This window comes from Triturus cristatus, chromosome 5_1, assembly GCF_964204655.1.
Source record: "Triturus cristatus chromosome 5_1, aTriCri1.1, whole genome shotgun sequence".
Taxonomy (NCBI): Eukaryota; Metazoa; Chordata; class Amphibia; order Caudata; family Salamandridae; genus Triturus; species Triturus cristatus.
Genome location: NC_140587.1, coordinates 363,336,683 through 363,361,211, shown reverse-complemented (window position 1 = coordinate 363,361,211; position 24,529 = coordinate 363,336,683). Strand labels below are relative to the sequence as shown.

Below are 24,529 nucleotides of genomic sequence, written 5' to 3'. Positions count from 1 at the left end.
AAAAAAATCTTTTATGTGAACACTGTAAAAGATAGGTTAAAGACATGTATTAAATACTGCAAACATATTAATCAGCTACATCAAACCATAAAATAGTAAACATAGTCCTTCCTGAGTATGATACAATTTCATTAGTCGTTGAACATATTAGAGGGTCCCAAGTAATAAAATACCTATTGTTACATGCTGTTACCCAAGCCTAAAGTGTAAGTGCATAAAAGTGCAAAAGTCGCTAAATGTGCAAAAATATTGTCATAAAATCATAGGCCGTGAATTCAGCTATAAGTCCTAATTCAATAAAAAGAAAGTGCAAGCGCAGAGTAAATTTATTATTAGTGCAAATTCAGCAGTATAAACAGGTTCATTATCAGATAACATCGATGTTGGAGATGCAAATCAAGAGCCCAATAAAAAACAGCTAGGTTAGAATAATTCTCCAGAGAGTCAATTCATGAGGATGATAATCTGTGACGGTTCAAACAATTAATACCAGAGCAAGATAAAATCTAAATTTAACTATGGAGGGAAGCTCCAAACATTTTCATAATGATCTTGAAACGTTCATAAAAATTCATTAAAAATTCATAAAACATTACTACAAACTTTATGAAAGATTGAGTATTCTTTATAAAGATTTTTCCTAAAATGTTATTCATAAAAAATTATGCAACTCCTCCCCTGTATTAAGAGCATTCGGCATCTTAGTGTCCAATAATACAATATAATGAGATTCAAGCTGGCGCAGTAGTTTTTCTCTGCTGCCCCCTCAAACTGACTTCGGTACAGATCCAATTACAAAATAAATGAAATCATTCTAGTTATTTTCATGAACAAGCTTAAAATAACGAGCCACTGGGTAGTTGGGGTCAGAGTTAACCACCCTACGCAAACGTTGGAGAATTCTGTTATAAACCTGAAGTTTTGTGCTGCCAGCATATTTCAGTTGGCAAGTAAACTCCAATACATATACTGCGAACTCGGTTTGACATGTATAGTGACCCTGGATCTTAATAGGCTTATCTCCAAATGCTGTGGTATGCTCAGTGATGTTCTTCCCAAACTTACAGGCTCTGCACGATGTACATTTAAAAAAACCTGTCCTTGGAGACAACCAGGTATTGGAAACAACCACCTCAGGACTGTTTCTAACCAGCGCACAGGACTGTTTTTAACCAGCGCATCCCTCATTGAGGGAGCACGTCTTAATGTAAGAGTAGGAAGACTGGGCACGATCTGTGACAACCTCAAGATAAAATTATCGGCCAGTGTTTGTAAATAATCTTCCTTACTTGTCTGTCCTGGCAGCTGTATGAAGCTATTAACCTGACCAAGTCCAAAGTATTGGATAACTGACCAGAGGATGTTGCAGTTGCTCTAGTAGCAGCTGTTTGGCCCCGTAAGAATTCCTCCCTGTTATGGTTATAGGCCCTAACTAAGGCTTCTTCTAAGTCTTTCACTTTGTAACCTCTAGCTAAAATTCTATGGAGAGCATCTACCTGGCAGAGATTGAGGTCTGATTCAGAACTGTAAATTCTCCTAATTCGCAGAAATTCTCCATATGAAATGCTGCAAATTAGATGGTGGGGGTGAGCACTGCTGGCCTGCAAAACAGAATTGCCTGCAGTGCTTTTCCTGTGAAGTTTAATTTGAATTGTATTGTCGTTGATATATAATTCCACATCTAAGAATTGAACTCAATTGGTGCTGATATCCGCCGTAAATGTTACATTAAAATTGTTGTCATTGATATCATTGACAAATTGATGTGCAGAATCCTCAGACCCCTTCCAAATGCCGCGAATGTTATCAATAAATCTCCACCAATGGAGGACGTGTGAGGCATACATAGCTCTTATTATCTACTGGTGGTCGCTAGTAGATAGTTATAGTTAGGACCCTGTTTCCATAGGAAATCCGCAACATTCTATTTGGAATAACTTTGGCGCCGGTCGACGAATCCTCGCGAAATTTTCAAAACTAATGGGGCGCTATGATCCGCTCCTACCCTGAAAGTCTCAGGGTGACTCGTCAAGCTGGAGCTGAGAAAAAAGGGGGGTCCCAAAACGCATTTTCCCCATGCACTTTTCCATAGGACCTTTAGACACAGCTACAGCCCGAACGGCTGAACAGAATTACTTGAAATTTGGCAGAGAGGTAGTCCGCAGGTCAAGGAAGTGCCTTTTGTAGGTCTGGTGTAAATCTGTTCAGTAGTTTCAGAGAAAATAGCATTTAAATCAATATATATATCTGTAAGCGCGCTCCGTGCGCTTACCGTAAGCTTACCGTACGCGTACGGTGACGTGCGTGAGCGCGATTCTGATTGGTTGTTAGATCAAAGTAAACATTCGAATCGGTCGAAACCAGGAAGTATCGGCCGCCATTTTCTGTCTCTCGCACTGAAAAACAAAGGTTGATAACATGAAAAGGGGGCAACGAAGAGAGTTGCAGACCCCCTTGTGTTCCTCAGGGGGTTAACAAAGGACCAAAAAGTATGAAAAATAAATTTAATATTTTAAAAAAAAAATCGCGGAGTGCGCTTACGGTAAGCTTACCGTACGCGTATGCTAAAAAAAAAAAAATATATATCCACATTTTCCCCCCCGTGTACAAAAGGTTGTCCCAAGAGCACCTTTTGTGCATGGCATATATAATAAATGAACATTTAATAGATAACCTTTCACAACGAAGCGCATAATATGTCCTCCGTGTGCGGACGGTGCGGACGTGCGTACATGGCCCATCCAGCGTAACGTGGGCACGCAGTGCGCGTAGCGCACCGCGTGCCCACCGTGCGTGCACGGCATTAACTGCGTAAAGTGGGTGCGCGGTGCGCGAAGCGCACCGCGTGCTCACTGTCCGCGCACGGTGCGCAAAGCGCACCGTGCGCGCACTGAACGAACTGCGTGAAGTGGGCGCGCACGCCACGAACGGCGTAAAGTAACTTAGCATTTAAAAAAACGTACAAATTCACTGAAAAAACCATAGGTTTCACACACGTTATAGTTAGGAATTAGCATTTAAAAAACCTTGCAAATTCACTTAAAAAACCATAGGTTTCACACAAGTTATAGTTAGCTGTACATTTCACTCGTAAAAAACCATTGAAATTCCCCCGTTATAGTTAGTGCAGGCAACTATAACTCACGCGACTGCAATCCTCTGTTGATGCTAATACTGTATCTTTAGCTATACATATATTACAAATATTTATTTTTCATAAAGACACATATGTCATCAGTGATGTAATATCTGACATCATCAGCAGAGGATTGCGGTCGCGTGAGTTATAGTTGCCTGCACTAACTATAACGGGGGAATTTCAATGGTTTTTTACGAGTGAAATGTACAGCTAACTATAACTTGTGTGAAACCTATGGTTTTTTAAGTGAATATATATATGTATGTCATATGATCAAGACCCGAGTGGGGGCTGAAACGCGTCATGACGGACAGGCTTGATAAAGATCTAATAAATTAAAACTTGATTGGCACTGATTTCTGGGTCCGTTCTGCGTCTTTTTCCACCCGTAGGAGGCAGAAACAAAATATATATATATATATATTACCTACTGGCGGTCACCAGTATGTAGTTATAGTTAGAACCTCGTTTCCATAGGAAAAGCATTTTTTGATTTGCTAATAACTTTGGCGTCGTTTGATGAATCTTCCTGAAATTCTCCCCCAAAAAGTCTATCAAGGTCAGCTCCTATCCTGAAAGTTTGGAGGTGATTTGTCAAGCGGGGGCTGAGAAAAAAAGGGGGGTCCCAAAAGTCGTTTTCTCCATGTTAATTTCCATAGGAAATTTTGCGACGAGCTACAGCTTGAACTGCTGAATGGAATTACCCCAAATTTGGCAGAAAGGTAGAGCTTCGTTCAGAAAGCGGCCTTTTTTTTGAGAAATTCAAAAAATAAGAGTCAAAAAATCAATTTCCCATAGGAAACTTTGTGCAGGGCTACAGCCGAAACTACTGAACGGAATTTCTCCAAATTTGGCAGAAAGGTAGTGCTTGGGTCAGAAACCGAACTTTTTTAAAATTATGCTAATCCGTTCAGAAGTTGCTGAGAAATTAGAAAAATAAAAGTTTCGATATCTGGGCAGAGCCTAAGTCTCGTGCGCGAGCTTCACTGTGATTGGCTGCTAGTTCTCCAAACCAGGAAGTGTTGGCAGCCATCTAGTGGCTCGGTAGAAACGAGTCACCCGAAAATGGAGAAACAAAGGTATAAAACAAGAGAAGGGGGCAGGGTAGAAAAACCCTGACCCACTAGGTCTGCTCAGGGGGGTCTCAAAAAATCATTGGAAAAAAAAAATCAGCAAAAATTTACGCTGGGGTCGTGGGTTCTTGCCTTTTATTTTAATGAGGCCCTCGGGTGGGCTAGGTCGCGGGGGTATTTCTTAAAAAATAATAGCAGGGGCTCGCAGTGGTTGCGGGGGTCCGCTGAGGTCCGTGCAGCCCCGGGGTTTCACTTATGTTGGGAGGGGGGTTGCGCGGCCCCCCTCCTAGAGTCTTCTATGTGCTTGTAACTTTGGCGTCGTTTGACGAATCTTTATGAAATTATCCCAAAAATTTTTCTTTTTTTGATTAGATCCTATATTGAAAGTTTGGGGGTGAATGGTGTAGGAGGGGCTGAGAAAAAAGAGGGTCCTAAAACGTGTTTTCTCAATGGAATTTCCATACGAAACTTTACAGAAAACTACAGGTGAAACTGCTGAACAGAATTACGCCAAAGTTGGCAGGGAGAAAGGTGATGGTCCAGAAAGCATGCTTTTGTTTAAATGGTGTAAATCCGTTCAGTAGTTTTTGAGAAATATCAAATCTTACAGATATCGAAATTTGAGAATTCTGACTTGTGATTGGCTGAGGGGTTACAAGCAGCAGCTTGCGGCTTATTGGCTGTGAATGGCTGAAACCACGAAGTGTTGGCAGCCATTTTGTGATTTACTCCATCAGCTTGCATCTCTCTGTGTAGAATCCATCGGGTCCGCAGTTTTACCTGTGCGAGGAAACACAGGCATCTGTGTCTGTGTGAGATATGCCTTTCATGCTGCCTCTCCTCATATCACCAGGTCGCGGTCATGCCATTAGAAGCCCGTCCGTCGGCTCGGAGCTCTGTGAGTCAGTCTGTCGGCATGACCCTCTACACTACCCAAAGACTACCCACTGCACTGTCGTAAACTCTAAAATACTACCCCAGCACGATCCCCTTCACTACCCAAACACCAGTGCACTACACTAAACCCTGAATCTACCTCCAGCCCCGGGGACCTTCACATTCCCAGGGCTATCTTTATTAATTGCAGGAGAGCCACATGGCCCCCCCAGTCCCAGGGACCACAAGCTCCCCAGGGCTTTTTTTTTAAAATAAATGCATGAGGGGCTTCTGACCCCCCCACACAGCCCCGGGGACCACCTCCTCCCCATGGCTTTTTATATTAAACGCATGTGGGCACATGGACGCCGCAGCCCCAGGGACCGCCACCTCCCCGGGGCTTTATTTTTAAAGTTTTGGAGTTGATGCTCCACTTCTGTAAGGCATTTATCAGCCTAACTTCATGAGCATGGTCATGGCTAAGAAGGTGTGCTTTCTCCTCATTTTCACAGTAAAAAGATTGCTGTGATCCTTGATTGAGGTATTTGCATCCTAGATTTTCTCTAGCGCAAAACCTCATGCAGTTCCTGTGACCGGAGGGTTCTTTCGCGTCATCTGCTGCTGGGACTAGAGACAGTGTGCTGACCTTTTATTACAGGCATGTAAACTTGCAGAGAAGCCCTGTCTCCTTGGCCCTGCCCCACATACATTAGCAGGATGCAACATCTTCCCGCCCTTTTCCCAGAATAATGGACGGTTTACTGAAAGCACCCCAGCGCATTTCCCGCTCGGTGGCAAAGTTACAGACACACAAGGTCACTGGAGACATTTCTTTGGGTCCTCCAGGCAACTGTAGTCACAGGCCGTGCCCCCTTTCTACACGAATCTGCAATTGCGCCTCCTGGCACACTCTTGGTTGGGGCATGAAGTCCCCTTGCCTCTTGAGGGTCCCAGGGAGCCAACTAGCCCTCTTGTTATCCCCAGTGAGCCCCACACAGCTAGATTGCGTAGAAGTGGTCAGAGGCCACACCCACTTTCTCGACCACTCTGCAAACATGCCACCTGTCACACTACTGGTTGGGGAATGAAGTCCACTTAACTCCAGAGAGACCGTGGGGGCCAAGAAGCCATCCTGGTACCTCCTGTAAGTCATACACATCGGAATTCCTGAGAGCTGGTCGGAGGCCCAGACCACTTACTCCACCACTCTGCAAACATGACTGCTAGTTAAAAAACCTTAGAAAATTCACTGAAACAAACACAGGTTTCAGGGATGTTATGGTTAGAAATTATGATTATAAAAACCTTAGAAATTTACTGAAAAAACACAGGTTTCAGGGTCTTTACAGTTAGAAATTAGCATTTTGAAATCCTTAGTAATTCATTGGAAAAACCACAGGTTTCAGGAAAATTATAGTTAGGCTGACATTCACTCGTACAAAACCAGAGAAATTCAACCATTATATAACTTGCGCCCCTGCAATGCACTGCTGATGACGTCACATATTACAGCGCTCATGAAATAGTGAGTGGCATCACTGATAACATCATTTATGACATCTCAAATGACATCACTGATGATATCACTGATAACATCATCCACAGCATTTCTGATACACCTACTCACATCTTAATATAACCATTCATACACCCACTCCAAAATTCAGATTACCATTCTCAAAACCATATACATACCAATACCAGTTAATACATACCCACTCATTGATTCATAGGTCGACCCACACATCCACTCACTCACCCATACAGCCACTCATACATGCAGTCACTCACCAATACAGCCACTGATATATGAACTCATACACCCATACAGACACTCACCCATAGAGTTACTCACACACCTAGCCACTCACCCAAAGAGTCAATTACACTGCCATATACTCACCTATACATTATACACACACCACCGTACTTAGTCATACAGATATTAACATATATTTACTCTCTTATAAAATCCCTAACACAAACACACACTCATCCATACAGCCACTCTCACAATCACTCACTCTCATTTATAGTCACTTATACACTCCAACACTCACATATACTGGCTTACACATATGCAGTTACTCACCCATATACCACTGAGACATCCATGAACCCATACACCCAGTGAATCATTCACTCACACATCCCTGCAGGGAGTCACACACACCCTCACCCACCAACACAGACATTCGGGCACCCATACAGGTACTCAGACAACCAGTCAATAACCCATATTGGAGGGCATGAGTTATAGTTAGCTCAGCAAGCAGGGTGTTCCAGGTCTTTGCTGTGTGGTAGGAGAAGGATTTTACTGCAGCTGTGGTGTTGCGGATATGTGAGATGGTAGCCAGCGCCAGTTGGGCAGAGCGGAGATCTCTGGTGGGTGCGTGTAATGCAAGGGGGTGGTTGAGGTATGCAGGTCCTGCATTGTGTAGGGCTTTGTAGGTGTTTGTGAGGAGCTTGAATGTGATTCTTTTGTTGACTGGGAGCCAGTGGAGGTATCTCAGGTGGCTGGTGATGTGGCTGTGGCGGGGGATATTGAGGATACGTCTAGCAGAGGTTTCTTGAGGAGTTTCTGGGTGATGCTGGCATAGAGTGTGGTGCCGTAAATGATTCTGCTGCTGATGAGTGCGTCGGTGACTGTATTTGTGGACTCATTGGGGATCCACTTGAATATCTTTCAGAGCAAGCCGGACATGTGGGAGCAGGAAGAGATGCCGTTGATCTGGTGGTTCATGGTGAAGGAGGGCTCTAGGATGATGCAGAGGTTTTGTGCTTGTTTGTAAAGATAAGGGTACCCCTGACGTAAGTTCCTAAATCAGGGTGTATCAAATAATTGAAATCAAAACGCATTAGGAATATAAAAATTAACATTGCGGACCTGAAAAGCATACACAATATTGCATACATACAGCATTGGTTACAAAAATATATATTTTTTATTTTTCTTATTTTGTAAATGAATCATATTTTTCATAATTTAAAGACAAAAGAAAAAACATAGGAAGTATATACTGGAGGTAATGATGACCTCTATACTTAGAAGTGCAAAATGTTTACACATGTAAATACTTCAATCATTTTGAAACAAAGGGTACAATAGTTTCCATTCTATCTAAAATTCATTAAACATTCATCAAAGTTATGTATAAAAGTTGTTTGATGTTATTGAAAACATGATGGTTTGGGGCATGGCTCTTGCAAACTTTAGATCCTACGCGTGTTTCGGCTTACAGCCTCCGTCAGGACACCATGTACATATATCTTTTGAAACCTCTATATCTTCTATGGGGTACTGTGACTTCTAGACCGCTTCAAATGTAGTCAATCTATGGATCGTCAAATGGTGTGTGAGGTTCTATGAATCATTAAACGAGGAAGGATAACGTTAAATCTGCTTCGGAGTATTTTAGTATCAAAGATGCCAATGTCCATTATGGCAGTGTTAAAGAATGATGCACAATCCGCAGCAGTTACCTCTGTATACTTATAACAGAAAGGTTTGTTCTGTTGTATTAATTCCAACAGATGCCCCAACAATATTCCGTTATATGTGAGATTGACGACGCTACTTTTATGTCAGTACCATGACTTGTGGGTGCAACGTTGTAAATATGGGTACGGGAGAACTCTCGCTCGATGAAAATACCGAAGTTAAAGCGTTTCCCCTGGAGGTTTTCTGCTTGGTCAGTGGGTGTGGGTTTCCAAGTGCTGAGGGCCACCAGGAGTTCTCCAAGATGGACGGGGTGGAGCCCATGATGAGGACTCCGATCTTTTCTGCCTTAAGCTTGAGGCAACTGTTCTTCATCCAGGTGGTGACAACCTTCATCCTGTTGTATAAGTTGTTCTTGGCGACTGTGGGTTTGTTGGTGAGGGAGAGAATCAGCTAGGTGTCATCGGCATAGGAGATGATGTTGAGTCCATGGTTCCTGATGATGGTTGCAAGCGGAGCCATGTAGATGTTGAAGAGAGTGGGGCTCAGGGAGGAGCCCTGAGGCACTCCGCAGCTGATCTTTATGGTTTCCGAGTGAAACAGTGGTAGTCTGACTTTCTGTGTTTGGCAGGTGAGGAAGGAGCAGATCCATTCCAGGGCTTTATTGCAGATGCGGGCCTCATGGAGTCTTGTGCATAGGGTGCAGTAAGGGACTGTATCGAAGGCTGCCGAGAGATCCAGGAGGAGAGGGCTGCTGTTTTGCCTCAGTTGGGAAGGGGGTGGACGTTGTCTGCACACAAACACTCAGACACTCATTGACAGACACACAACACCCCTACCACACACACAGGCCCACATCAGTCACTCACACACCTACTTGCACACCCACACAACCACTCACACACCCAATCACAGACCTACAAACTACTATCACATACACTCACAGATCCACAAAGCCGCTCAAACACTGACTTGCACTCCCACACAACCATTGCCACACCCATACAACCACTCACACATCCACTCACACACCATGTGGCCTTTCACACACCCACTCAGACCCACAAAACCATACACACAGCCATTCACTGACCCACATAACTACTTATATATCCACTCACTTATTCATACAACCACTTACATACTCTCAGAACCACTCACGCACCCACAAACCTATTACCACACCCACACAAGCACTCATATACCCATTCACATACCCACACAGCCATTCAGACCCCCCTCATAGACACACAAAACCACTCACATACCCATTCACAGACCCAGTCACTCACACACCCACTCACACAACCACTCACACATTCACACACCTGCTTGCACACCCACATAACCACTCACACACCCATACAGCCACTCAAATACCCACTCACAGGCCTAGAAAAACCACTACCATTTACACCAACAGACACATCAACTTACAAATCCCTTGCACACCCTTACAACCAGCCACACACCTACTTACACACCAATGCAGCCCCTCACACACCCACTCACAGACCCACAAAATCACTCACACAGCCACTCATAGACTCACACAGCCACTTACACACCCACTCACATATTCACACCCCACTTACATAACCACAGAAATACTCAAACACACATACAGCTACTCACATGCCCACTCACAGACCCAAAAACCTGCTATCACACCCACTCACAGACCCACACAGACACTCACACCCCCTTTCACTCCGAGTCACTTGCACACCCACACAACCACTCACACAACCACTCACACACCCATACAGCATTCATACCCCCACACAGCTATTCACACCGCCACTCACAGACCCACAAAACCACTCACACACCCACTCACAGGCCCAGTCACTCTCACAACCACTCACACATTCACACACCTGCTTGCACAGCCACACAACCACTCACACACCCATACAGCCACTCAAACACCCACTCACAGACCAACAAAACTACTACCATTCACACTCACAGACCCACACAACAACTCACAGACCCCTTGCACACCAGGGAATGTCAAAGGCACTCCAGGGAAGGACCATTTCAATAAAAGAAAGGATGGAGTAGGCTTCCAAGGCATTGAGCAGTGCCACTACCTCATAATGGGCCCAGCAGTCTTTCTGCCCCCTGGTGTCAAATAGGGGGGACTTTACCTCCAATCTGCTCCGTAAGGCAGCAGAAAACCGAGTACGCCCCAGAACATAGTTTGAAAAATAGGAATGGTGTGGGGGTGGCCCTCCCAGTCATTGGGCTTTACCCCCACCCATGAACGGACCCACATTATTTTTACCCCACTGGGGTCAGATTGGGTAGTTTGCCCCAAAATCCTCCCTCATGGGTGGCTGAAAGTCAGCCAGACACCACGGATGATTATTATTTTTTTGTTTTACAAAAAAATGGGTGTAGAAGCACACATTGGTCCATATCCCCACACTGTGTTCCCTCAACCTTGTGGTCAGCCAATTAGATTATTCCAGTACTGTGAATCTTTCTAGAGATTTACTTTACCGAAATGGCACATGGGAGAAAAAACTCTTTCCTCTACAAATTAACCATCCAGATGTCTCATGTGTGAAACTTTTTTGTGCCCAAGTGGAGCACCCTACCGAAACAAGACACTTACTTGCTTGAAGTTCTGCATTTGTACCACGTTAATTACCTTCAGCCGTTTTTCTGTATTGATGAGCAGTGATTCCTACTGGAATTAAAATGGCAGATGTCACTTTCGGGACAACCTCTTTCTTGGCCCCTGTTTAAGGGATCTGCCCAAAACGTACAATAACTGAATTCACTTTTTCTTTTTTGGAAAATCGTTTGTTAAGAGTTATCAAACGGCACCAAAGTTATAAAGAAATCAAAAAAATCCTTTAATAAGGAAACTCTGACCTGACCATAACTACAATGGCGCTATCTCTGCTGGTGCAATATATCTCTCAAAAATAGATACTGGTTACATGTATTGTAATGTTGAATCACTTTTTGAGGGTGTGGTGCGTCAATATTTATAAGAACAAAAATCTGCTGTTGGTTAATAGGGTCATATATAAAACAGTGTCATTTTGCATGGTGTCCTCCCTTTATAGAGTTAAGGCAAAAAACTACAGACATTTTATTATAAGACTAAGAAATGGTTCAGGCCTCTGGATTCAATTGCTGAGAGTCAAGTGGACTTTAAGTGTTGTTAAATGCACATGTAGATTTGTGAGGTGTGATCCACAGCATCATCGCCACACATGAGTGCATTGCATTATGGTTCAGGCCCCCCTCTGGATGTAGCACATCACTAACATTATAGACTCACCATTTACCTTTCAATCCATTGACCACTAGATTCTAATTTTTCAATCGAAATTGGATGTGAGCAAGAAAGATTTTCTTTGAAAAGTTGAAATGCGCACTTCTGTTAAAAATAAAAATAACTGACAGTTCTCATTTTGATCAACATAATTTTTATCAATCCGAACATATGTGTTCAGGTTCTTCTGGTCTATCTTCAGTAAAACATAGTACTATGATATAAACAAACAACGCATTTGCCTGTTTTTAGATTCTCTCTTCGTTGGATTTAAGAATGCCTGTTCAGTCGAAACAAATGTGATGTTTATGACGAATCCCCTGAATGAAGATCTCCAGCACCCTGTGCACGTGTCAGGGCTACAGATGGCTGACACTGCGAATGAGGCAAAGATATTCATACACAGACCTGATGTAGGGTAAGTCTTTGTAACACAGAGTATCCTACTAAAATGCATACAATTGTGAAAATAATATTATGCATGATCACTTTCGTACAGTGCACACAGAAATCTGGCTCTTCCGTAGGCACTCACAAATGTCACACATATGGAAAATTAAACAAAGGAAGGTATTGTGGGTTGCTCAGATTCACACTTTTTGTTGAAGATGAAAGTCAGATATCAAAAGTCAGGCTTACAGGTTTAATTGACGGAAAATTAAGCACTAAACGTTCCATGTTCAGAGTTACTAGGAATATTGAAAATGAAGGGCCTGATTCACAAAAGTAATCTGAGACAAAATCCTAACTTACCACTTTTGGTATTCACATAGGGCATTTAGGAGTAGCAAAGTCAGAATTTTGTCTCAGTTAAATTTAAGTTTTGGTCTTAAGTTTAGCTTAAGACCAAAACTTAAGTTTAACTGAGACAAAATCCTAACTTTACGACTTTCCACATTCACAAAGGGCAGTTAGAAGTAGTAAAGTTAGGATTTTGTTTCAGTTAAACTTAAGCTTTACTTAAGTTGAACTTAAGACCAAAACTTAAGTTAAACTGAGACAAAATCCTAACTTTACAAATTTCGGTATTCACAAAGGTCCTATAGGAGTAGTAAAGTTAGGATTTTGTCACAGAATACTTTTGTTAATTGGGCCTGAAGGGAGGTTAGCTGGTTGCTAATTTTCTATAGGAGACTTGTCAATCATATATATCACAAAGCAGATTTCATTTGCCCTGATCCATAGAAAGATTTTTTTTTAATCAATAACTTTCATTCAAATGGGCATTCAACACGGGTGGTCTGAGCGTTTAATTGCATTTTAATAAAACAAAAAACACATTTTATTGGTACAATGGGCAGAAGAGGAAACACATCATTTTACTTTATGCAAAAGAATAGGTCTCACTATTTCACAGAGAAAGACAAAAATGTATATTTGCAAACAACAAATCACAAAGCTAAACCTCAACTAGAAAAGGCCAGGAAACACTAGGATTCACATTGTCAAGCAATATCAGCACTTCTTTGACTGAAACTTCCACATTCTGACTGATTCATTGGTTAAAAATGATGGAGCACCTATAAGGCAGGTAATGTTGAATCGTGCCATCTACTTCCTAATGCAAATTGAAGCATTGTCGCTGCAGTTCACATCGTCCATTTTCACAGACTCTTTTCTTGCCAACAGTGTGGGTTACTGAATAGGTTTAGAGTGTTGTCGTTTGTAATACACAAAGCTCACAAGTATCTGCATGCTGCACCAGCGTGTTATTTTCTGCAGCATTTGCAGTGCAGAGCTGGAGTGCCTGGAGCTCACCTCATCAGTGTGGTCCTGACTGCCTGTCGGTGCCAAACGGCAGTGTCACCTTTACCACACATTCCAGTGGCCTATACCTGCCGGGGAACGCCCCAGAGGGCTTTGCGGTGCTCCGCGGTTTACAGGATCGCAAGTGCAGCCATCCACTCACTCCAGCAGCCTGAGTGCCCCAGACGGCCTATCGGTACTCCAAGGCATGGGGTGGCCTGCACGGGACAGTCTGTTCTTCAAGAAGTACCTCAGAAGGCTCAGTGGCGCTCCACGGGCACGAAAAGAAATGGAAATAAAATCGTCTGCTGGGAGCTACACAGGACAAGCAGACAGTAGCTCCTAAATTGAAGGGACATTTCACACTGCTCCCAGCTCCCAAGGGGCAGCCATTATGGATTGGGCAAGGAGAAGTGCCCCGATTTGATAACCATCTACAGCCATTCACAGAGCACCAACAGTTTTCTTCACTATGAGCGTCGCTGGCACACTTCAGGTGGCATTCGTCTGCTCTCACTTGTGGACAATCAGCCTAGGAACTGTTTTACCATGTCACAGGACCGAGAAGGTTGTCATAGGGCTCACTATGAGGTGGCAATGTTCTTGAAAACTCCTCCTTCATTAGACACTTCAATAAAGCTGAAAATTGGTGCCAGATGGGCCGAATGGATTGAAAGCTTTGATGATTTCATTGATGCACTAAAAGAAATGGACAATGCAAAGATACTGAAATACGTTTAAAATCTCACAGGAGATGGAGTCAAAGATAGGTTCCAAGACCTCACGCTAACACTAAACCTTCACTCGCTGGATGTGCAAGTTTACCTCTGCGAAGCGGCTAAGCCACTACACCGCTGCGGCTTCTTCAAGGCCAGGGTACATTACAGAATGACAGCCATTTAAAGCCCAATACACGTGCAGCAATGGAAGGCGTCAGGGGCCTGCTTTCTGAGTTTCACAACTATCATATACAAGCCAATCGAGGGATAACTCAGATGTTTCCCACTTTGTTTTGTGGCCTTGGCAAACTGAAAGATGTTAAGATCCAGCCGCACATAAATGCACATAAATGAAGATGTTCGCCTCAGTTGCTCAGAGGCATAGAAGGGTTGCATTTCATCTCCAGGATGCAGTGGAGAAAGAAATCACAAATCTGCTGAAGGTGAACATCATTGAACCCTCCAAAGACCCTACACCATGGGTATCGTCTATCGTAGTTGTAACAAAAGAGGGAAGGTGTGGTTTATTCATTAACATGAGGCTCTAAAAAAGCCGTAGAGTGAGAGAACACTCCTAGGCACCACATAGTAGCCATGGGCACCCAGTTGAATGGAGCTAAAATCTTCTCTACACTTGATCTCAACAAGGGATACCTCCAGACAGAGCTAGAAGATGGCTGCTGGTACATTACAACATTCACCACATATTTAGGATTCTTCAAGTACAAAAGTCTAAGTTAAGGAATATCATCAGCTGCTGAGATCTTTCAGGACGTCATTTGAAGAGTTTTCCAACCGGTGCCAAATGCCTTTAACTACAGCGATGATATACTAATATTCAGGACAACTTGAGATGCACATGATAATGCTCTTCACACAGTGTGCTGGCTACTATAAAAGGCAGGACTAACACTTATTACAGAGAAATGCGAATTCCACAAAACCCAACTAAACTTTTTGGACACATATTTCCAGAAAAAGGCATGACCCCAGATCCAGGAAAGGTGAAAGCTCTCACCAACACCAGCCCTCCGCAATATGGCAGCATGCTACATTCCTTCTTGGAAATGGCGAGCTACTGTACCAGATTTATCAGAGACTATGCCCCCATCAGTATAGTGCTACCAAATATCACAAAACAGAAAGTGGACTTCCAATTATCCCCTGAATGTGAACAAAGCTTTCAGAGTATCAAGTCAGCCATAGAAAAAAAAAGTGGCTGTCATGTCATATTATGACCCCCACGTTAAACACACAGGTAACTATAGATGCTAGCCTTGTCCTGTGGTCGCTACGCCACGAGTTTCAAGCTAGCCTGGCTGATGAAGGGCGATACCCCGAAATCGGTCCCAGGATGTTTTCCGGTCTGGCCTAGCAGTTTGGGGTGGAATGTTCCCATGGGGAGCAGGGTCAAGGCTGATTTGCATATGACTGGGTCTAAACTGAGGCATGGCGAGCAAAATAACGATGGATTAAACCCAGATCTGTGACTGGGTGTGAATGTTTGACAATGCTCAGCGTTCCGTCCATCATCTTTTTGTGTTGCTTTTTTGCCCTAAGTGGGAAGGGTATGCCCAGATGTGGGTTCTGTGCTTGCTACGTCACCGGTTTCAAGCTAGCCTGGCTGCTGAGGGGTCATATCCCAAAATGGGTACCAACATGCTTGTTTTCCCGTTCAGGAAGGACCTGGCCTGGCAGTTCGGGCTGGATTGTTCCCATGGGGAGTAGGGTCAGGCTGATTTGCATATGGCTGGTCTACAGTGGAATTGTGTGGAGAGCAAAATAATGATTAATTAAACCCAGATCTGTCACTGGGGGTGAATGTTTGACAATGTTCAGCATTCCGTCAATCATCTTTTTGTGTTGTGTAGACACTAGCCTAGCAGGACTGGGGGCCATATTGGTGCAGCACACAGGACACCCATACGCCCGGCGACACATAGTGGCATACGCTAGTAGAAGTCAACAGACACAGTGAAGGCATATCCCCAGCCGGAGAAAGGAAATCTATTGGTTGTGTGGGCATGTGAACATTTTTACCTTTTCCTCTATGGAAAATGATTCACCATAGTCACAGATAACCAGGTTCTCCTTACGATCTTTGAACACCCAAGGGGAAAATGCCTCCACATATAGAATGGTGGAGTACGCAGGAGTACGATTACAATATAGCCCTTAAACCCTAGAAAAGAACAACATCGACCAGGCTACTTTTCATGAGAACCGCTGCAATCCTCCAAACTAATCCCTCAATGACCGAGGAATACCTTTGTACACACCACTCTTCCCTCTGCGCTAGCATTCACAATAAATGCAGTGGTCACACGACAGGACGCTACCCTGATAAGTGTCAAATGTCTCATTGACACGCAAAAGTGGAAACAGTGCAAGCAAGATGAAGATGATGAAGAAGAAATAAGGGCGTTCTGCAACATACATGAAGAGCTAGCGGTGACCATATTGAGAGGTTCCCACCTAGTAATACTCAAGAGTCTATAGGGACAGGCATTTGAGCTGGCGCATTAAATGCATGGAGGAATCAAAGCCACCAAACGGTTACTGCGCAAGAGACCTTGGTTTCCAAAACTGGATGACAATGTAGAAGAAGAGCTGAAAACATGTCATTTGTGCATGTGCCTATACTCGACAACCAAACAACATCCACTAATAATCTCAGACTTACCTGAGAATGTGTAGGAGCGTACAGCTATTGATTTCTTTGGTCACCTTTCCACTGGCAAATAGCTGTTAGTACTGATAGATGAACATTCCAGGTTTCCTGTGATTCAGATATTGTCCTTCATCAGGGATGAGAAAGTAATCTTTGCACTAAATTATATTTCTGCAACGTGGGGGCTACCTAAAACACTGGAATCAGACAACTGGCCAACCCATTTACCAACAAAGAGTTCAAAGACTTTCTAAAACATTTAGACATTGAACACCGTCGGATCACCCAATTCTGGCCCCAAGCCAATGGAGTCGTTGAAAATGTCATGGGCACCCTAAAAAGAATTGTCCATAGGGCCACAGCTAAAGGACTGACAATTGACCAGGCCTTGTTCCAAGTCCTGCATTTATATCGAACCACACCTCACTTGACCATGAGTGAAAGTCCTGCCTCTCTCATGTTTGGAAGTGCACTTGGAACCAGACTCCCTCAATGGACTGACAAGTGAGAGGTAGATGCCTTCTGGCTTCACTCCACTGACAAAGAGAAGAAGGAAAAGATGAAGAGGTATGCTGAGACCAAATGTCAGGTACAGGAGGCCGTGCCAGAACTAGGAGTCTTGGTGGTGTTTTGACAACTGATGGCAAAAGTCAAACATTCCATATGACTTCGAGCTATTGCAGGTGGCTCGCCAAAGTCCATCACCCGGAATGTGTCTCATTTTCAGGCCAGTCGCAGTCCTTTTAAAAGGCTGAATGGCCATAAGGAACCACATGCCAGACTGGAGTCCTGTACAGGTGAACTCAATGCTAAAGAAGATCCCGATTGGCCCACGTCTCGAATGGATGTGATCACTCTGTCGGGGTGACTGGTGAGCCGACCGAAGAGGTTGACTGAAGACATGTAAGTATTGGAGCAAAGACTGGGATGGTGTTCAAAAAGGGGAGAGATGTTGTACCAGGCACTAGGATCCAATGAGAAAAGGAACATGCCACCAGGAAGAAGCTAAGAGTGGAAAGGGGTGGGGTCAGGTGAGGGTGGAGCCAGGGATAGAAAGAGCAGTGGCTGGAAATTTTAAAGTTTTCAGTTTACCCTAGTCTGTATGTGTGTCGTCTGTGCCTACCTCTGTGTAAGTCACCACAGTATTCTCTGAATTTCTTTATTTTTGATAGAGCTATTGAAAAAGGGAAAGAAAGCCCTGGAAGTGGGCTCTAACTTTATTGTCTTTAATTTTCCAGCACAAAACTTGATTTGCCCTGAAAAGAAGCATTAAATTAATGCAAAGTAACACTTTGCGATACATTCTGGTACTTTATGTCAAGGGGATGTCCTATGGGTGGTTCATTGGCATTTCCACAAACATCCATGCTTTTTTACACAAAGCCCTGTTTACTAAAAATGGTAGACAGAAATTTCGTACCAAGAATTACACCTTTGTAAGGCAGGCATAAACTGGAAAAAAGTTTTAGTTTCATTGCAGGAATAGTTTTAAACTGTGGCTATGCAAAGTATTTTGTACTGGAAGTGAACCTTTCCTGTGTAAACCCTATACAAGACATCTCGTACACACTCTTGTTCCGTGTTGTATTACAGGAAATATATTGTCCCTGGCACAGCATTGCATATGCACCTTAACCAGGGGCTGCACACTATTGAAAGGCGGACCTGTTGTTAGCGCCTTTTTTTTTTTTTATTTACTTTATTTATCTTTTTTTCAAATCCAGCAATACGACATGTGTTTCATACTGATCTGCACAGGAAAAGATAGCAAAGCTTATTATACATTTAGACTGATTACAACTTTAGTCCAATACAATATTGCAGCAGAACATTAACACATAAACAACAAACGGTTTATGCATCTCACAAGCTGCGCCCCAGTGACATCCTTCAACATGGCCCATCTTGTCAGCACATCTTCCCCTTGACAAAACACTCGATGAAAGCACACAGACGTTTTCTCTACGCTGTCCTTCCCTTACTCCCTGTTGCAAACAAGTATACGCCTATCCTATGCCAGTAGCTTCTAGTGTTGTACTCTCCTCACTATCTGCAGCCCTCCACAGTAAGTACTGCTGGTAGGGACCACAAATATTTTTGGGTCTACACCTGACTGGTATTAGAGCATTATAATTGTCAGAGTGCGTAGAGCAATATGCTAGGTCCATGTGCCAGTCACGCAGGGTAGGAATTGGCTCCTGCATCCAGCGCATGGCTATTCTGCACTTTACCAACAGGATACCAATAGCCTCTAGCTTTCTACTGGTGTTGGGAATGTCTTTATCATATCCCAACAGAGCTACCACTGGGGATTCGTGCAGCTGCTCTCCCAACATATCGCTCAATGCAGCAAATACCCCCCCAAAAGCCTGTACTCCTGGACAAATCCATGCTAGATGCATGAAATCAGCATTATCCACCCATCATCGCGGACAGCAGCTGTCTTCTCTCATACCATATCTGTACATCCTAGCAGGGGTATAGTACATTCTATGCAGGTATTTATAATGAATGAGCCTGTACCTGACGTTTTGCGATATTGTCTTGGTTTGTGCATAGCAGTAAGCCCACTGTGCTTCTGTGATCACAAGGCCCAGCTCTGCTGCCCATTCTTGCTGCACTTTGCTTAATGCTAGCTGGAGCATGGTCGAGAGAGTATATATAATACAGTTATCCCTCTTTGAGGAGATTCAGCCCGAATCAAATGAGTCAGTGAAGCTGGTTCCTGTGGCTCCTCCATATCTTCACCTATTAAGGATCGCATTTCAAGTCTCAACCGGTAGAAATTGTATTTATCCAGCATAGTTAAGTGCAGTGTGTGCACTTGTGCTTGTTCCCACGCTTTCAATACTTCCTCCAAAAATAGGTGGTCTATATGAAGCATAGTACAATGGATCCTTGCTGGTTTCAAACAGAGTAATCAATGTGGCCTCATGCATAGATGGCGGCATTATGCTTTCTCCGGCCATTTCTGTGAATAGATTAATCAAATGTGGGATCAAATGTTTCTGATAAGCTTTATAAAAAGCTACAGTGAGCCCGCCAGAGCCGGGCGCTTTATCGTTAGCCAAGCTCTTTAAGGCCTCAGAGAGTTCCGTCGGGCGAAGAGGGGCCATGAGTCTTTCCCTGCCTGAGTTGGTGAACCTTTTCATTGCTATATTGGCTAAAAATTCTTTATCTGGTTCACTAGGACTAGGATTGCGTGATGTGTATAAACCGGAGTAGTAGTGGCGGAACACCTTATTAATCTCAGATGGAGTACTGACTGATTCACCGTCATCAGTATAGATTTGTTCCACATCAGCACTGCTTCTATTGGATCTGGTGAGTATTGCTAGTGTGGCGCTAGGCCACTCCCCTTCCGCATACACTCGTGACGCGGCATATTTTCCTAAATGTTTGACCTCCGTGTCAGCTAGCTCATGAAACTCTTCTATCTTAACTCTGATTTGAGATAGTGTTGTGGCCTTGGGCTGTGCTTGCATACACTTCTCAAGCTCCCTCAGGTCCAGTTCCACACTCTGCAACTGCATTTTGAATGAGTACAGCACGCCAGCATGTTTAGAAACCGGTATCCCCCTAATATGTACCTTGAACATCTCCCAGATGGTACTCATCTTGGGGATGCTGCCCAAGTTTACCTCAAAAAAGTCCACTATGACCTTCTCAAGTTCTGCACAAAACACAGTTTCAAGGAGGGAGTACTGAGGAAACCACCGTTCCCTAACTCTAGGCCTCATGTGAGGTATTTTCAGACACATGCTCACAGGGGAATGTCAGAGTATGTCTGTGGCATTTGTTCAAAATCACTGATGTAAGGGATCAAATCTTGTGAAGCAAACCAATAATCAATTCTCATATGTGTGTCATGTACTGTTGAGTTATGTGTGAATTATTTTCCTGTCGGGGAATGTTGACGTCACACATCTATCTCCTGCCCTGTTTCAGCTATCTCCAGTATTGTCCTTGCTGTTGCAGATGGCCGCCTCGTGATTAGGAACATATATACCTACAAGGAGTACATTGAAATCGGCTTTATAACATGTAGCCACCACATACCTCCCTCCAGGATCACAATATATTACTTGTATTTGGAGGCCTGTGTCTCTCCTGATCTACACTAAGACCCTCAAGGAGTTTGTGGTAAGAAATGATTCGATGCAAGTACCCTTCATGGTCTGCTGCGACACTACCCCACTGCCCGGGGCCAAATGGGTCTCTTGTAGGATGGCTAAGTCAATGTGGTGTTCGTTTAAGTAGTTAGCCACTTTCCGAATCTTGCGTCTGTCATTTAACCCCCTAACATTCTATGTCACTAGGTTCAGATTGGTACCCTTAGGGTGTTTATCACCTTCGCCTTGCATATCGGAGCATAATACCTACTGTCTCACATTAGTTCCACAATGTATGAGTATTACCTAAAAAACATGTCGTATGCAACTTGCTGGCTTTCAATGATAGCTGAACTTCAATCCCTTCCCCCCACCCACATCATATCCCCAAACTGATATGGCAAACCGTAACTCCGTCATGGAGCACACCCCCTCCCTGTCCCCCCTTCATAAACAACCCCTCAGGTGTAGTTTACACTTATAGGCAGAGAAAAACCCTGACGTTCTCTCAACTATCTTGCTTCTTACCATCAATTTAATATTACTTCGAGGTCAACTTTACTAACAACTTTAACATATAGCATGCCCACACAAGTAATTATGATGACCACTGCAATGGCAGAGATACCTGGCCAGCTCCCCAGTGTCGGGCTGGTGCAGTACTGAGATACAGACAAGCCAATTACTAACTGCTGCATGACTAACGCCTAGTGACAATCTCAAATGTCTTGATAGGTTAGTCTCGCTTGTCCAAGTCACTGCTTATCTCGTTTTCCATGCCCTGTAGGTCGTTGGGGCTCGATCTTGCTGCTTTCCTGGTATGCTCATGGGGCGCTTTCTGCAGTGTCTTAGGGTCTGTGTAAATCTTGGGCTTGCCGTCCATGGTAACTTTTAACCTTGCCGGGTATAACATTGCATAGTCCATATTGAGTTCTCGCAGTTTGATCTTCACCGGAGCCCATCTGTCTCCTTGCCTCTTGGACCATGGGGGTGAAATCCCGGTATATTGATAGCGTCGAGCCCTCAAAATGAAGCACACGCAGCTCCCTTGCTTTGCGGAGTGCTGTGTCTCTATCCCTGTAATTAAGTAATCTCGCTATCACAGGCCTTGGGGCTGCCCCCAGTGGTGGTCTGGGAGCCAGAGAGTGGTGGGCTCTTTCTACTATGAAAACCGTAGAGAAAGTATCACGCCCAAGTAAGAATACCAGCTAATTGTTCAACAAATTGCTCCATATTACCAGTCTTGGTGGTCTCGGGCAGGCCCGTGATTCGTAGATTATTGACCTTGAGCGCACTTCTAAATCCTCCGATTTATCACACATAGTCATTAGGAGTTTTTCCATTTGTTTCTGAGTTTTATTGGCTTCAACCTGTATATCTTCAGCTTCTGATATTCTGCGTTCCACCATGCCAAGCCTTTCTGCGTGTTCATCTAGGCGTTCTGTCATTCGGTCCATTCTATAGGAAGTCTATTTTGCCATCAATTGTGGTGAGACTCTTTTGCATGCTAGTAAGGATTTGACTTATGTCCCCCTCGATACCGTCAGGTACTGCATCCTGCACCGGTTGAGCAGTCTCTGCCTCCTCATCCCTGTTCCTCGTGGTTTTTAGGCCTGGGCAAAAATTCAGATCCGCTCGCGGAAATTGCGATAATTTGACTTTTTCACGTTCCGCGGAGAGCGCGAAAATGTCAAAATTTCCGCAATCCGCATCTTACCGGAAATTTTTTGCTTGCTCGCACTGTAAAAAAAAAATATTCTCGCGTGCGCGCGATCGCCTTACCTGAATCCCCGCGTTCGCCGACAAGTTTTCCCGATCCGGTCGCGTTCTCCACGAGATGTTGGATTGTTGGTGCCATTTGCGCTGTCTCGCGACAGTTCGCGCCCGCAGTGACGTCATTCGTCGCGCGATCACGTCTTTCTTCTCGCGATCATGCACCGCGAGACAAGTGAAAACAAGATGGCCGCGCCCGCGAGCAACCACATGGGTAAGTTGGCAAGCCGCGACCACGCAGAAAATACCGCAAACGGGCGGGAAAAAAACTTCTGCATCTTTGCGATATTTCCGTGTGCTTGCAGAGATTTTTAACATTTTCGCGATAGTTTGCGAAAGTGAATTTCGCAAATTCCGCCCACCCCTAGTGGTTTTGCGCTGCTCAAACTGCAATTTTGATTGAAGCTTGTCTGTTTTTCCCATGTTCAGTATTATGTATGTTGGCACATTAGACGAGAGCGAGCGATACAGGGAACCCTAGGTCAGAGTCCCAAATGGCGGCAATGAGATATACAATGCTTGTTATTTAAGCCAATGACCTAGTGAATACTCACAGTTGCAGTTCTTTGGTTATAGTTGGCTGCTGGCTGCACAGTTTTATAAATGGGTAGTGCTGTACTCTTATTCGCAGTAGGTCCAAGTGCAGTTTTACAAACCATAGCTATTCCACTTATAGCGTACACTGTGTGCAAATGGTGGATACCTTGGATCTCTGGTATGCGGAGACCGTGCGCTCTGCACATTGTAATATTTACGTTTGGTGCGATTTCCCCTAAATGTGCACTTGACAGGCAAACCCTGAGCTGTGATTAGATGTCCATATGAGATGGGAGACATGCACAGGACAACAGCGCATAACCGGACCCCCAGGCAGTCCCTTGACATGATCCGCCGTCACGCCCGCAGTCTGCCCCGGTCGCCCCACACTGACCGCTGCGTTTCTCGGGTGCAGCTGAGGCCTCCGGCAGTACAGCAGGTCAGCCGCCGACTCCCTGGAGCAGCGCCTCTGCCACCATGCATTCACGCGTCACGGCCCAACAGGTGCGCCCAGCCGTCCGCTGCCTCAGTCGCTCGCACTGCTTCGCCGCTCACTGCACCGCAGGGGCCAGAATTCACAGCCGCCTTAGTTTTGAGGCAATGAGCGTGTCTGCTCCCTGGGGCACACCAATGATATTGAGTCACCACGGGACCCAGGCTGCTTGCGTCATCTTGCTCTGGCACCCTAGGCCTCACCGCTCATGCAGGTCACAGGGCTCGATTCCTGCACTCGAAAGTACCTTGTTGTGCAACGCATTGTTGGGGCAATCGATTTCTCCATAGTTACAGCAGCATAGACCCCGGATCAGTAGGATACATGCAGAAAAGTTTAAATGTAAAATGTAAATGTAAATCTTGGTGTCAGGCAAACTCCGCCCTCCAGCCAGTCTGCCTTTTACTGGGGAGCTGGCAAGACAGTCTGCAGTTCAAAGCGGGACAGAGAACCCATTGCAGTCAGGTGCAATGAGTGACTGCTGCCACCTGCAAGGGGATGTGGGAGGGATCCATTCAAACCCTTTCCCCCTTTCGAAGGGCACCCTCAAATGTGCACTGATGCAATCAATGCAACTACTGAAAGCCTCTCAGCCTCTGTGCCCACATTCATACTACAGAGTAGGCTCAGAGGCAAAGGGTTTCCTCATTTGCATG

The 24,529-nt window shown here is 44.4% G+C and overlaps 1 protein-coding gene across 2 annotated transcripts in view; it reads left to right on the top strand.

The window, feature by feature from the left end:
* The window catches only part of LOC146830894 (fibrocystin-L-like), a 1,907,335-nt gene that overhangs the window by 1,711,741 nt on the left and 171,065 nt on the right, over nucleotides 1-24,529 (top strand). For both annotated transcript variants that reach the window (XM_085605084.1, XM_085605082.1), the window contains exon 70: nucleotides 12,075-12,240. In XM_085605084.1, the coding sequence (XP_085461210.1) occupies nucleotides 12,075-12,240 (166 nt within the window). The remainder of the gene's footprint in view (nucleotides 1-12,074; nucleotides 12,241-24,529) is intronic.